The sequence below is a fragment of the Phodopus roborovskii genome, unplaced genomic scaffold (assembly GCF_943737965.1).
Source record: "Phodopus roborovskii unplaced genomic scaffold, PHOROB, whole genome shotgun sequence".
Taxonomy (NCBI): Eukaryota; Metazoa; Chordata; class Mammalia; order Rodentia; family Cricetidae; genus Phodopus; species Phodopus roborovskii.
The window spans coordinates 431,129-445,262 of NW_026125931.1; the positions used below are offsets into that span (position 1 = coordinate 431,129).

General features: G+C 39.5%; 1 protein-coding gene across 3 annotated transcripts in view; it reads right to left on the minus strand.

Moving 5' to 3' along the window:
* The window catches only part of Amot (angiomotin), a 54,739-nt gene that overhangs the window by 5,430 nt on the left and 35,175 nt on the right, over nt 1-14,134 (minus strand). For all 3 annotated transcript variants that reach the window (XM_051179005.1, XM_051179004.1, XM_051179006.1), the window contains 2 exons: nt 8,392-8,541; nt 6,687-6,877 (listed from right to left, as the gene is read on the minus strand). In XM_051179005.1, the coding sequence (XP_051034962.1) occupies nt 6,687-6,877; nt 8,392-8,541 (341 nt within the window). The remainder of the gene's footprint in view (nt 1-6,686; nt 6,878-8,391; nt 8,542-14,134) is intronic.

The following is a 14,134-nucleotide window of genomic DNA, read 5'->3' on the forward strand; positions in this document are numbered from 1 at the left end:
TAGAAACAAACAGCAGCCACACAAACAGTTAAAATCAGTTTGGACACATGAACTAACAAAAACGGCCTTTGGTTCTTTATCTCATTTGCATCAGAACCACTCTATCGCTGAATGCATGAGCTTATACCAACTAAATGACTGTTCTCTTGCTAGAGTCTCAGCTATGCAAGGGGTCATCACATTCCACCTGGAATTGTCTCAGACCATTAAGTCAATGACTATTAACAAGTAGAAACATGTGTGCATAGGAGAGAATGGCAGAGGAAGAGAGGGGGAAAGGAAGAGAAACAAAAGAGGGAAACAGAGATGAGGACTAAGGGAAAGAGGTCTTATGATTAAGGGAAGACGTACAGGGAATTACAAAGGAAATTAGGACGATAGCCTGCAGAAGAATGAACTGTCCCTGCTTCACTGTACTTCTCCCAGATCCTAGGCATATTATCTGCTGGAAGCTAAATAGCTGTGTTCTCTTAGCATTGAGATTATGAAGAGTGTATGTAGGGTGTAATAAAATAACAGGAAAGAACAGGTGGTAAATTATTGTTAAGAATGGGGAAGTTTGGTAGGTCTCTGCAAAAGCCAATGCTGTCCCTGTGCCTATAGCTCATTTGCAAAGTTATTGGTGTCAAGAAGTAGGAGGGATACAGATGTCAAATTCACACTATTTTAACATCCCCAAATTCTACATTCTTCCCGTGCAATGCACTTGTTCACAATCCTACTGGACCGTGTGAGAGGAACCAGCACTGCACATTCTTGACATCAAGGCTTTTACTATAGCCAGCCCCGGGATCAAGTCTCAGCTTCCATAAACTCTGCCACTAACAAACTTGCTGATATTCGAGAGTCAGTTAACGTGCTTTATGCTTACTCTTCCTTGTATCAAAATGACAATCAAAATGGCATTTCCTTCCACTTTATACAAAATAAAATTATTCATGGAAAAACACATACCATCAGGCGCAGCAAAAAGCAATCAAAAATGCTTTTTAATATCGAGAAGTGCATAAGTAAAAAGAGAATAACTAAAAGTGGGTATGACTTTAAAACATTTTACCACCCCCCCAAAAAAAACAACAACAACAACATTCTACCCCTTGGTCCTGGAGGCTATTTCTGCCCTAACACAGTGCCAAGGGAAACTGAAGGCTAACACTTTTGAGCCAAGCCTCTTGAAAAGTGCATGGTGTCTACAGACACTGGGGGCTTGAACGTACAGTTTGTCATTTGGGGAACTAGTACTGGACTACTGCCACTTTCATTGCATAAAAGACCAGTTTGGGTACACAGAGCCCTGCCAGCTAATTGATATGGACACTGTGAACTCCTCAGGAATGGAGCCTGAAATGTGGGGCACTTAGTGAATTCCTACAGGGCTGCCAGGACAGCCCTCAGTATCAATCTTCCTTGTAGAAATCTAGGGCTATGAAGCCAGTGGCTTTGCAAGTGCAAGCTAGTACAGCATTTGAAGAACAAGTTCCAGTACTCTGAGACTGCCCTCAAGAATATCAGGAGATACAGGCTGCAGTCTGAAAACAGCATGCAAAGCCTAAGACACTTGCCCCTGAACCTGATATACCATCATCTCAAATTCTTAAATATAAACAGATGTTTGTCAATGGCCCCTAAATTATCTTTTTCATCTGATAGCACAATCCAAACTACCATACTCTTGAGACTGTCACTCTTGGCTTCCTAATTAAAATGCCCTTTTTCAAATGACAGTGTTTCCTCTGTGTGTAGCTCTGATTATCCTGGATCTTGCTCTATACACCAGGCTGGCCTTGAACTCAAGAGATCCACCTGCCTTTGCCTCCTGAGTAGAGAATTAAAGATGTGTGTCACCACAGCACAACCCTTATTTAAAACACCTAGTGGCCATTTAAACTTCATCTTGACTAGTGTGATGATTCATGCTAGTGATCCTAGAACCTGGAAGTCTGAGGCCGGAGGACCACTACAAGTTCAAGACCAGCTTTATATAGCAAGCTTTAGGCCAGGCAAGGTCACATCATAGTGACCCTGTCTCAGATGATCAAAAATAGGGTTTGTTTTTTTTCTGCTTATTTAATACAAGAACTTTACCATAAGTGGAACACTGTGGGAGGCCAGAGAGGAGAAAGACGTGGAAATGATTAGTTTCTGGCTTCAGGAAACTTGCAAGGGAAGACAAAAGATAAATAATTAACCACCACAGGAATGAGTTTGGACTTTAGTCTAATAGGCACTGAAAATTACTAGAACTTACAGTGGGGAATGAAAGGACCTGTGCCAAGCTTTAGGACAATAGCACTATCTGTTGCGGAAATGTGATGGATGGATCAGAAGAGAGAGGCACCTGAATCAAGAAGACCAGCTAGGAAGGTGATTGCAGTAATCCCACAAGGCAATAATGAAAATACAAACCAGTAAAGTAGCCAGGGAAACATTAGCAGGCTGGAGGAGGTGGATGAGACTGAACTTGGAGACTATATCAATGGTAGCATTGGGTGTGATGGTGACAGCATAAATCAGAACTGTAGTTGCAATTCCAATCATGGACTACTGTTTGCTGTCACACAGGAAATCAAGGAGAAAATTTTTGGAAAGTGCTGATGACATCAGATTTCAGAGCTATTGAAGAAAAGTTGTCTTGAGAACAGCCACAAGGCAAGATTCAATAAGCTGTTGAGATTTAAAGTTTAATCTCAGAGATATAAGAACTACTATTACAGCATTTTTTCAGAGAAGTCATGGTATAAAACAAGGTAACTATAACAGAATACAGAATGAGAAGTAGAATATGGAAGCCGAGAAAGGCCGCTAAGGAAGGAAAAAAAAAAAATAGCCGTGTGTGCTATATGTCTTCTTCTTGCCCTTTCTTACTTTACTTCCCCTTTTTCTGGACTTAAATTTCCCAATATAAAATGGAAACATTCTAAGTAGAGTTAAGAACCCAAATCAGTAAATTCAATGTGACAGATTGCAGGGTTGATGAGTTGTTATCATATTATCTTTTTCGCTGCTCTTCAGGCATAAATTCACCATTTATGAGCTCAAACTCAAAATCTGCATCGCCAAGTCTGGGCTTCTGGGAATGAACAAAAACCTCTCCGTAGGGATTTCCATTTATCATATTAAATACCTAGATTCTCTAGAGACCCAGTAATTCTGAGCCTGAATGCAGGAAGTGATGGTGCAATTGTTTATAATGCTTCCATGTGCATAAGTAATAAGCCTCAACTAATACTGTATTGAAGAGCTAGTGATGTCAAGTTCACAAGCATTGAGCCACACAGCATCTAGGAGACAAGTAAGGTGATAAACATGTTGCTTTAAGTTCTGGCTCTTGTGTCCTTTGGTATGGATTTCTAGATGATATAATTCCTCTGTGCCTGAGAATCGAATGGATGACCGCACCTACCTTTGAGCATTGTAAGGGCAAGTTATAAGTTTAAAGTTCTCCAAAGAGCACTGCCCATTTTCAACAAAGAAAATAGATTTTCTAGTATCCTTAGGACAAATGATATTAAAATGTCAAATACTATTTTATTTTATACAGGTCTTGTTTAGCCTAAGCTGGTTTTGAACTCACAGCCTTTTCCCCTGGTGTACTGACATAACACATCTGTGCTGCCCTCACCTCAAGTACTTATTTTAAATAAGAAAAAAATTGCATTTCCTTTCTAGAAAAGCCAAAGGTCTTTACTATATTCTTTCTTTCTCCCACTCTTTCCTTCCTTTACCCTGAATAGAATTCACCTATGTGCACTTCTGATCAGTATCACTGTCTACTCCTAGAAACTTCTATTTCCCTATACCTTCTTGAAATAATTGTAGCAACAGCTTTCGCTTGGCAAAAGGTTAGTCAGAATCAAAGTGCTAGAAAGGGTATAAACAGACTACCCTGGTATGCCTTCTAATCCAAGAAAATAAACTTTTATCTTTACTATTTTATTAAAATTTGTATTTTATTATATCTAGAAGTCCCAAATTGGAAATAATCCAAATAGCCATCACCAGATGGATGGCTAAATCATCTATGATATATCCACTGTATGACATATTAAAAAGAAATAAAAAGGCATGGGTTATTAATACATACATCAAATGGGAAGGCTCAAAATAATTATGCTGAGCACAAGAAGTAAAACAAAAAGTACAAACACAATACCACTCCCTTTATATCGACAGGAACCAGATGAGTCATTGTCTAGTGAGAGCATGAAGTATAAGGGACACAAGGTCATGTGAAAATGTGTCTTCTACTTTGATTTAGGTAGTAGCTCCACTGTTGTATTTATTTTCCAAAATGTATCCAATTGTACACTTGAAGTGGTTAGTTTTCACTATGGTGACTAACATTTTTAACTGAAAAAAGAAAATGCTATCATTTACAGCTACTACTGACATCACTCAAAGAAGGTGACTTCACTGTGAAACATGTCACTTACCTGTGAGCTACCTGTCATAGAGCTGTGATGTTTAGAATATTTTACACTGAGTTGTAAACACGGTGTGAAAATGTAGTACCAATTAAATCAGGGGATATAAGTTACACATATAGAAACCAAATCTTTCCTTCCCTTACTCCTTTCCTTCCTTCTTTGCTCCCAAGTTTTCTTCTTTCCTTCCTTGATTAAATTTTGAGCACTTTCTGTCTGCAGCCAGTATTAAGCCTTTTAAAATTGCAATGAATGAAAGAATATATATATATGAAGTTTTCCACCACAGAAAGAGGTCACAGGGCAGACTCTTCAGGTCTCCCTTTAGGTTGGCTTCTGGGAAGGTAACAAATGGAGAAGGAATGTGAAGAGATTTTGGCAAGGTAGACAGGAAAGCCTTTAACTTAAGAAATAACATTTTCTGGCTATTACTCCCGAAATTTGTCATCTAATGAAGAATGAAGAAAAGGGAACCACTCTCCATAGCAAAGTGCAATGATACCATCTCTGTAACTACAGTATAAATCTTTAATAGAAGCATCTGGAGAATTCATCTAGTCTAGCTCATTTATGTCATGGGAATTCCAAGACAATATCTCTCCCGTTTTCTCCTGTTGTCTCCTATTCCTACTAGCTGGGAATGCTGGGAACGGGAGGTATTTTATCATATTAAATGATAATCATATATATTTTTGCTGAAAGCAGTAATTACAGGATTACTTACAACCTAGTGAAAAAAAAAGCCATTCAATTTAAATCAAATGCAAGTCATATGAACCAACCTATTTTAGACATAGATCTACAAAGGAATTCATTGTTACCTAGTGCTTTCAATACAGGAGAGGAGGAATGGGTGTTCTTCTCTTTATATAAGGCCCCTCACACCAAGTACCTTTCTGGCTTTCCTGTACTTTGCCCTGGAGCCCATTCTGTTGTCAGTCCCATTGCGAGCTGTATCATTCATCTGCCTGAAGCTGATAAAATTACCCTGCATCTCCATGGCTCACCACAGCTAGGTTTTCAGCATCAGTCTTTCACATTAACTCTGAACATGTGCTGTACTTCTTTGGGAGCCTGTAGGTAATTTGACACTACATTCTGCTTCTAATCTGCCCCCAAGTCTTGTGACCATCTTCTGACACAGCTGGAGTTTCCTTGCACACCATTAGGAAATTGGCTTTTACTGAGCAAGCTTTTCTCAGGAAACAGAGCCTGGGAAGCTTTAGCTCATGAAGACAACCAAGATTAGGCCAAAGACACCTTCAGTCCATTAAGGGTATGAGGTTATCTCCTCACATGGAGGATGGAAGAACTCTGGGAGAATCCCGAGCAGATTGAGAATGTGCCAGTCCATCTTGCACACTGATAAATTCCACATATCTATCACTGCCCAATGCCTAGCAAGTGCTGGACTCTACTGATGTATCACATTTGTAAGAATGTAAAAAAAAAAAAAACACTACTGTTTCTATTAACTTTCTGGACAGGAGCCTGTTTGGGTACAATATACCCTACATGACCTTCAATACTCAAGTCTATGTGTAGGTTCTATCCATTATTGGGTTCTTTCCCAGCTAATGGTTATGAACAGCAGCAACACAGAAAAACTAGTGAAGAGTAATTATTTCCTCTAAATGCTACCTAATAATTACTTTTTATAATACACAAAGAAGGTGTCTAAGAAACCAGAAATAACATTCCTCTTGCCTTTTTCTCTCTGTACCAGATAGACTGAGATTACTTATATGTGATGAGCTCAGGAATACAGAGAATGTGGCCTTCAAATATAGACCTTCTCAAAGGGCAGTGATGGACTCATTTTCGGCACATACCCAGGATGAGCCAGAACTATCAAATGGCAGCAGCTATTCCAGAGTGGTATTTGCTTTCTGAGTGGAATTTCTCTGGAGGGGATTTCACTTTGGTACGGAGACTAAACAGCAAGCACATGTAGCCGAGGGTGCCGATAGCTAATAGGGGGAAGGTGCCCACCTGCAACACTCCAGCTCGCTAAGGCAAACTCAGTTATGATTCCAAAAAGGTCATAGAGTACACGTTTTGAAGTCCTTAAACCTCTAACCCCAAAGCCATCCAGTCTATGTGTAATTGGAAGAACGAAAATGTATGTGAGGAGAAACTGGAGGGGGTGGGGGGAAAGAGTGCTAAAAGAGACTAGCATTGGGAAATCTCTGAATAAATTACGATACGTGGTTTTCCCATTCTTCTCTTTCATCTAGTGGCCCCCTCCTACCAACTACTTACCGCTGTGCAGCCACAGTTGCAGCAGCATCCAGAGCAAAATGTCTCATCACATTCTCTTCCAAATACTTCTGCTCCCACTTTGTCATATCTGCTTCCAGGGCCAGAATTCTCTCCTCCTTTTCCCGAAGGAGCTCCATCAGTGCAGCAGCGTTGTATTCGGAAGCACTGGTAGGTTGAGAGTTGCCCTGGCGCTGTTAAGGGAGACACCGAGACCCTTCAAGTTAGTGAAAGAACAACCTTCGTGCCCAGAATCCACTTGAAGATGATTTATTATTTACTTATTTATATCTACTTAACATTGATGATTTTCTAAGACAGGGTCTCAGTCTTTGGCCTTGCCTGGCCTTGAACTAAGGAAACCCCTGTCACAGCTCCCCTACCAAATCCAATGTGAAGAGCTTTCATTTTTATAAGAGATTGTCCAAGCTATTGTTTGTCTGCCTGCCTGTTTGTATTGCCGTAGAGATCGAACCTGGATTTGTGCATGCTAGGCAAGCACTCTGTCACTGAACTGTATCTCCGGGCCTCAATCTACCTAAAGATACTTTTTTAGTGCTGTGAGCCCTGGTAAAGTTTTCTATCACTAAGCTAATCCCAACCTCAGCTCTTAGTTTGAATCCTGACTCAAAACAAGGAAGGAGAATTCAAATCACAACAGGACTTGGGCTTGCAATAAGAAACTTCCTTGATCAGAACAAAAATCTGCCTTTACTTTATCAAATTGCTATGTTGTTAAGAAATTAGATTAATGAAAGAAAATCTGCACTAGGGAAATGGAAAAATTTTAAATCTATGATTTGTTTCCCAAACCATCCCTAATTTATGAGATATTTGGTGAGTTGTGCAACATTTTGTGTGGGTTGGGGTTCTTGATTTTTTTTCTCCTAGAAACCCAATGGCCAAAAGATTTCTAAGGACTACTTCCAGCTGGATGTGGTGATGTATAACTGCACAGACTGAGCTGGAGGCCAGCCTGGACTATATGAGACCTGGTCTCAAAATAAAACAACAGAAAATCTGCCCAAGATCCCAAAACATCTAAGAATGTAGGTTTGTAACTATTTCACTTCATATAGGGTCTCTTGTTTCGGTCCATGTGAAAACTAAAAGATGGAAGAAACTACAATGGATTTTGCTGGAATAGGAAGCTAAGGGAACAGGTAGGCTTTGTGTTTATACTGGCAAAGCCTTCTGCAGTAACATGGGGAGATGGTGAAAATGTAAAGATGAGCAAGCATGTAAATAAATGCCTCTAGTGTCTTTCACCAAGCACCAAAAAAAAAAAAAAAAAAAAAAAAAGAACACGCAATGGCATTTCTTTTCTTCCTTTCCTTCATTCCATACCTTGTAAGACTTGGGAAATAAATGGAACTTATGAGCCTCAAGAAGTAAAGAAGTAAGCAATATTAAGATACCTAACACAAGATTCATAAGCCCACTCCCCGAGGTTATATAAGTAGTAACAATTGCTCGAGAGAAAAAAAAAATCTGATTAGTGGAGCAGCCTGAATGTTGGTCAGGGATCTTTAGCGATTTGGCCATTGTGAGTCATCACACTGGGCCAAGCTTTCCAGCTGCATTTGAGTCACCTACATCTCGCCAGAATTTCTGCAAGTAACCTTAATAAGCATAATGGCTCATTAAAATACAGTTGGGCAGAATCATTTCACTGATCTCTGTCCATCCCCAGGAAGTAACCCAGTACCTGCTGGATTCTAAGGGATTCCAGTTCCCTCTCCAAACGTGTCCGGAGTCGGTGCTCCAGCTGCTCACGTTTCTCACAAGCTGCCTGGAGCTGCACTAGGGCCTGCTGCATCTTCTCCACCTTATCGACATACACTTGCTTCTTTTTCAGCTGCACATCCAGGCAGGGAGATTGGCAAATGGAAAGAAGGAAAAAAAATGGCAACAGGGTCAGTTATGAAACCCCCAAATCTAGCCCTGTGCTCAGATTTCTTCCTGTTGAAAAAGAGTAACAGTGAGATGAACTATTGGGATAAGCTGCTGGTTGCCATGTGTATCTCATACAAATAATGTGACCAAAGATAGGCGCCTCCTTTGAATTCTTCCTCCTTCCTAAAAGTGATGCCTTCCCCAAGGAAGCAGCTACTAAAGATATAAAGAAGCCATAAATGTCTTTCTGAAAAATTTCCCTGGTTATGATCCAAAATAACCTATATTGATTTGCTTGAAACACTTCTGCTTCTCCAATTGTTGATGCCAAGTGATGGTTCATGTGCCTTTTCATCTCCTCAGGACCAGCCGTGTCCCACTTCCTTCTTTTTATTACAAACCAAAAAGTTATTTGGGATTTTTATTTCCAAAGTTGAGGTTGATGACTGTGGATTGTACACTCTTTACTTTTATTCTGGAGCCAAGGGTCCCTAAATACTCAAATGAATCTATCTATAACTCAGTGGATGAAGGGGTCAAGCATGATTCAAACATGATTGAGTCAACACATTTGCAAGTCTATAAGCCACATACCAAAGCAAAAGTTGAGATAACTGGGAATAAGACTGTGAGTTTTATATCCTTTCAACCTGCAAGCCAAATGCTGGCTCAGCAGCAGCAGGTGAGGAAGTGACTGGAGAGCCTTAAATAAGATATTCATACTCCAACATGCAAGAAGATTGGAATATGGGGATGGGTTCTTTTGCTTGCAAAAGAACAGACTCTGCTTCTCACAATACCTTTAGAGCATCAGTCAATGCTAGGAGATCAACCCAAGTGGGATACACCTGCCGTTACTATTCCCTTTGAGGATAATCTTCACCACTAAAAATAAGAGTTAAAAAATTCTTGCTAACCTATATTAAAAACAAACCCATGCATTTGACTGTGGGTAATTCCTAAGCCCTGACTGACTTCAGTAGGTAGCAGTAATGGAAGAAATTGCTCTTTGTACTGACATTGTCCACATAGCTTTAAAGAAGACAACAGGACCCATCAATCAGAACTTCTCAGGGTAGAAACCAGTTATCTCCTTCATGGTAATGAGTCTAAATCACAATTCTGTTGTATTCCCTTTCAAAAGCATTGCCACTTACTGGTGGGAAAACAGTGTTTGGAATCCTCCTCTATCCAAGTTAGAATTATAGAGCTTTCTCCATGTGGCAGGAAACCTATCTTACATTGTCCTGCCTCCAGACCTATGGCATCTGCTTTGGGCATGAGAAGGCAAAACTATTTCAATGCTTTGTTGACATTTCCCTTCAAGACAGGCCTCATTCAATCCAGCACTGTAACCCAACAGAGGTAGATTTAAGTGTAGGTATTTTGCTATTTAAGGACATTTCCTAGGGTATATAATCAACCAATAAATCATCATATTCTGTCTCTCAATAAGCTTAAGCCAGTCTTTGCTGACTAGGATAAGCATGACATTTAGGGCCAGGAAGCCTCTGCCCTGGTATTTTCTAAGTATTTGGTACTGGGAAGGAAGGAATCATTCTTTATCCTTCACCTTTGGGTTCTATGATGTTCTTGAACTATTTAAAGCTGAATGCATTCATTTGTGAATCACTCTGAAAACCCAAAGGGAGCAGTTTCATGTTAATGTAGAGAATGGGAACTATAATTACGAAGGCTTGTAGCAGTTATACTTAAAAGCAATTAAACATAGACAGCATGCAGTTCCTGCCTTGCTAGTGAAGTACAGCAATGAAAACTGAAAAGCAAGCAACCCAGTGTCATGTCAATCTTGCCTTTCTCAAAAAGGAAAACTAAATATCCTGTGAAAAACACTCCCTGATAGAAGAGCCACTTATCCAACCCTCTGAATGAGAAAAACGTGGGATGGAATGTTCTCTGAGTTTGTTAAACACTGGCATATAGTTCAGACAATATATATCACCTACAAACACCACAAGCACCTAGGAAGCACTTAACCTCTAGGCATGTCACAATGGAAAGTGACAGTTGCTGAATGCTGCCCATGCAGGGCTTTGTGAATGTTATTTACTCCACATTTTGTAGATCATCAATAAGTACCACAACCTATGTGCTTCAATTTAATTACTACCCTAGATTTTTCTATTCTTCACTTTTACCTTCATCATGGTGAACTCTGTTATTTTCCCTACCTTTATAGTAATCAATGCTGCTAAGCTCTTCAAATATTAAGATTACTAATTGCAACAGTAGGCCTCCAATTTTACCTTTCAAAGCCATTGGAAATATTGATGATTCCTTCTCATATAAAGAACATATAGACAGTAAAAATCTAATGTCCTAAGTTGTCATTTGCCTGAGTCCCTATGCTGGCATTCTCATTTAAGAGCTATGCAACTTGAAGTCACTTAAATCTCTCTGAACTTCTGTTTTGATGTCTCCCCTGAGGCTTTATTACTCATTAGTCAAAAACATGGACATGATAATAGTGTGGTATACTCTATAAGGATCAAATGAGCTAACATGGGAAGGGGTTTGAAGAGCATCTGCTATAAAATGTCCTTGGTATTTTGTTTTATTTTTCTTCTATAGGGGACAAAGTCATTACCAAGTCAGACAGGTTCCAATGCTGTCAATTGTTTTCAGAAATTAAAGAAACACACTCACTAAATTAGACAGACAATTTATGATGATTTCTACAGGTCTTTAAACTCCCATAGTTCATAAAGCTAGGAATTCCCTTTTCATATTTAACAATGAGCAATTTCTAAGAGTTCTAAACAAAATAAGATCTAAAACAGGGTCCTTTAATATTATGTAGTCATAGCCATGGAGGTAAAGAACTAAGAAAATGTCGTCTCCCCCCCCCCGTGTGTGTATGTATGTATGTGTGTGTGTGTGTGTGTGAGAGAGAGAGAGAGAGAGAGAGAGAGAGAGAGGTCACAGAAAATGTGCATTTTTCATAGGATCCTAGATGATTTATTTTTTCATGTCTTCAGTGTTCAAGGAAATGATGAGTTTCCAATCCACAAGAGTGGCTCAGGTCTTCATGTGGAAAATGAGTTTTCAAAACCACAGATTAGTCATTCTGAGTTTCTAATCAAGCTCTGTACCCATGAGTTCCTAGAGAAGCCAAGTAAATCAATCATTTCAACCTAAATCCCCCTGGTTATCCAGTGGATAGAAGAAATCATTCCATCCATTTAAGTTTTCTTAGTACACACTGGTTCTAAAAACTGGTCAAAGATATTTCACTTTCCTTCACTTACTTTCCTCTTTAACCCATTATTTCCCTTTGTCTTCATATTTGATCTCTACCAATGTTTCTTAACTATTTATTTGCCTGGCCAAATCACTAAAAGGGTTTCAAATCATTCCCAGTCAGGACAAATTTTCAAAGGACGATTTTATCCAAGAGCAACCTTGACTATATGAGTCTGTCTCTGTCTCTCTGTCTCTCTGTCTCTCTGTCTCTCTCTCTCTCTCTCACACACACACACAAAGGGAACCATTAAAACATAAGAAAGAGGAGAAAGCAGAACAGGAAAGTAATCTGATAACCAACAGGGCAAATCCTCCCGAGCTGAATCAATCATCTTTTCCACTGCACTCCTGTAAGAATTTGAACCCATTCCCAAGAATTTGGCAGATCCCATAACCTCTTCTGACTCAGGAAAACCTGATCCCTACAAATGAATAGCATGTGATGGCATCTCTTCCCTCCTTCCAACAACTGTGGGTGTCTTTCAAACTGATTTTTTTTAATTATAGCTATATACAAAATTAGTTTTAGGGCACCTCAAGCTGACCACTTGTCTTGGGCCTTCACAGGAAAGTTTTTTAATCCACCATTTTCCTGTATTTCTACAGGGAGACAAGAAGCAGGGCTAGTGGTATTGGCCTTTTCCCTAGATGCCTCACTAACTATCCTGCCTACTCTGTCTGTGCTTTAATATTCTCATGCATGGAAACATGATAGTAACACTTGTAATGTTCCTAGAGGATAGAAAATGTCTGTTGTTGTTGTTATTCATTTTCTTTTTCTTTTGTTATTTGGGTTCAAAGCCAGGCCACCCACATGCCAAGCAAGTGCTCTATCACTGAGCCACATCAACAGATAACCTGTAAATATCTTCAAAGATTGAAAATACAGATGTTTAGGTAGAGGGTGTACATTATTAATGATACCTGAGTGAACACTGACATATACAGTCACCCATCTTCTCAAGGACAATGGGGCTGATAAAGAAGAAAGTTCAGTGCCTTTGTTATATCTGATTTATCTCTTGCCTTCTATTGCCTACAAGTGGTATTTTGTAAACATCGTATCTACAATATATTTTCTCAGTTCTTCTCCTTCATACAATGTGTTTTTATGTTGCCCAGGGAGCTTTCAGTAGTTTTAGTTTGATCTGATTTAGTTTTACCCGGTGACCCTGCTCTAAGTCAGGGTTCACACTGAAGCAATTTGGTAACACTAGACTGGTATTAGCAAGCTGCCTCTGTCCTGTGCCAAAAAGTCTGCGGTCCGCTGGTAGATATTAAAAGACTTAAAGAGGAAAACACCACCTCTGGAAACTTGCTGCATTGGGAATAAAGAAACCTACAAGGCTTCTACCTGGGGAATTCAAAAAGCCATAGTTATAAAGGAATGAGGGAAAGAAGCAAACTATGAGAGGATGCCCCATCTCAATTTGATGTATGGACAAAATTTGTTCTTTAAGATGCTGGATAAAACAACCAACACCCACTACAAAGAAAATGCACTGTCACAGGTATGAGAAACTTCCTCCTTTGATGAAATGCCTTTCAAATAAATCAACAATTCACCAGCAGAACACCCTGGGAAATGCCTGGTTGCATATGTACGTTATCGTATTTACCCTCTAAGTGTACACATAATTCATACGCTTAGATTAGACTTCCACACAAATGTATAGCACATTCTAACTATTTTATAAGCTTAAACTTCACCAACAGAGTCCAACTGGTTAAACATTATTAGAGAGTATTAAACATATGAATGTTTGTACATAAGACAGCATCTTCTACTGCTGGCAAAGAGAAATCTGGTTATTACTTTGTAGAGAGGTGATGTGGCAGAAATTACCTTTGTAACAAAACAAAACAAAACAAAAAGTCAAATAAATTTAGTAGTGAGAGACATAGGAAGACTGACAAATGTTATCCCTGAAGAATGATGGTGGCAGTGGGATCAAACAAGGTGTGGGTACATTTGAGAAGTGGCTGGGTTGACAACAGTACTTTGAGAACTACACTGGATATCTTGATGAGTGTAACAAGTCTAAAGCATCACCAGACACTCTAATGCTGAGCATTAGCTCCTTCTTCCTCAATCTCTATAGTGTTTATTCTAGCCCCAAATATGGTTCACTGGCTCTCTCCGCCAGCCCTCTCACCTGCTGCTTTATATATTCCTGTATGTTGTGCTCACTATGCTCACCCTCAACATCTTTCCGTCCTGATTTTGCCAAGTCCGTTTTTCCCACCACCCAAGCCACTGTTTCAACTCTGTATTCTCCTAATGTAGCAGC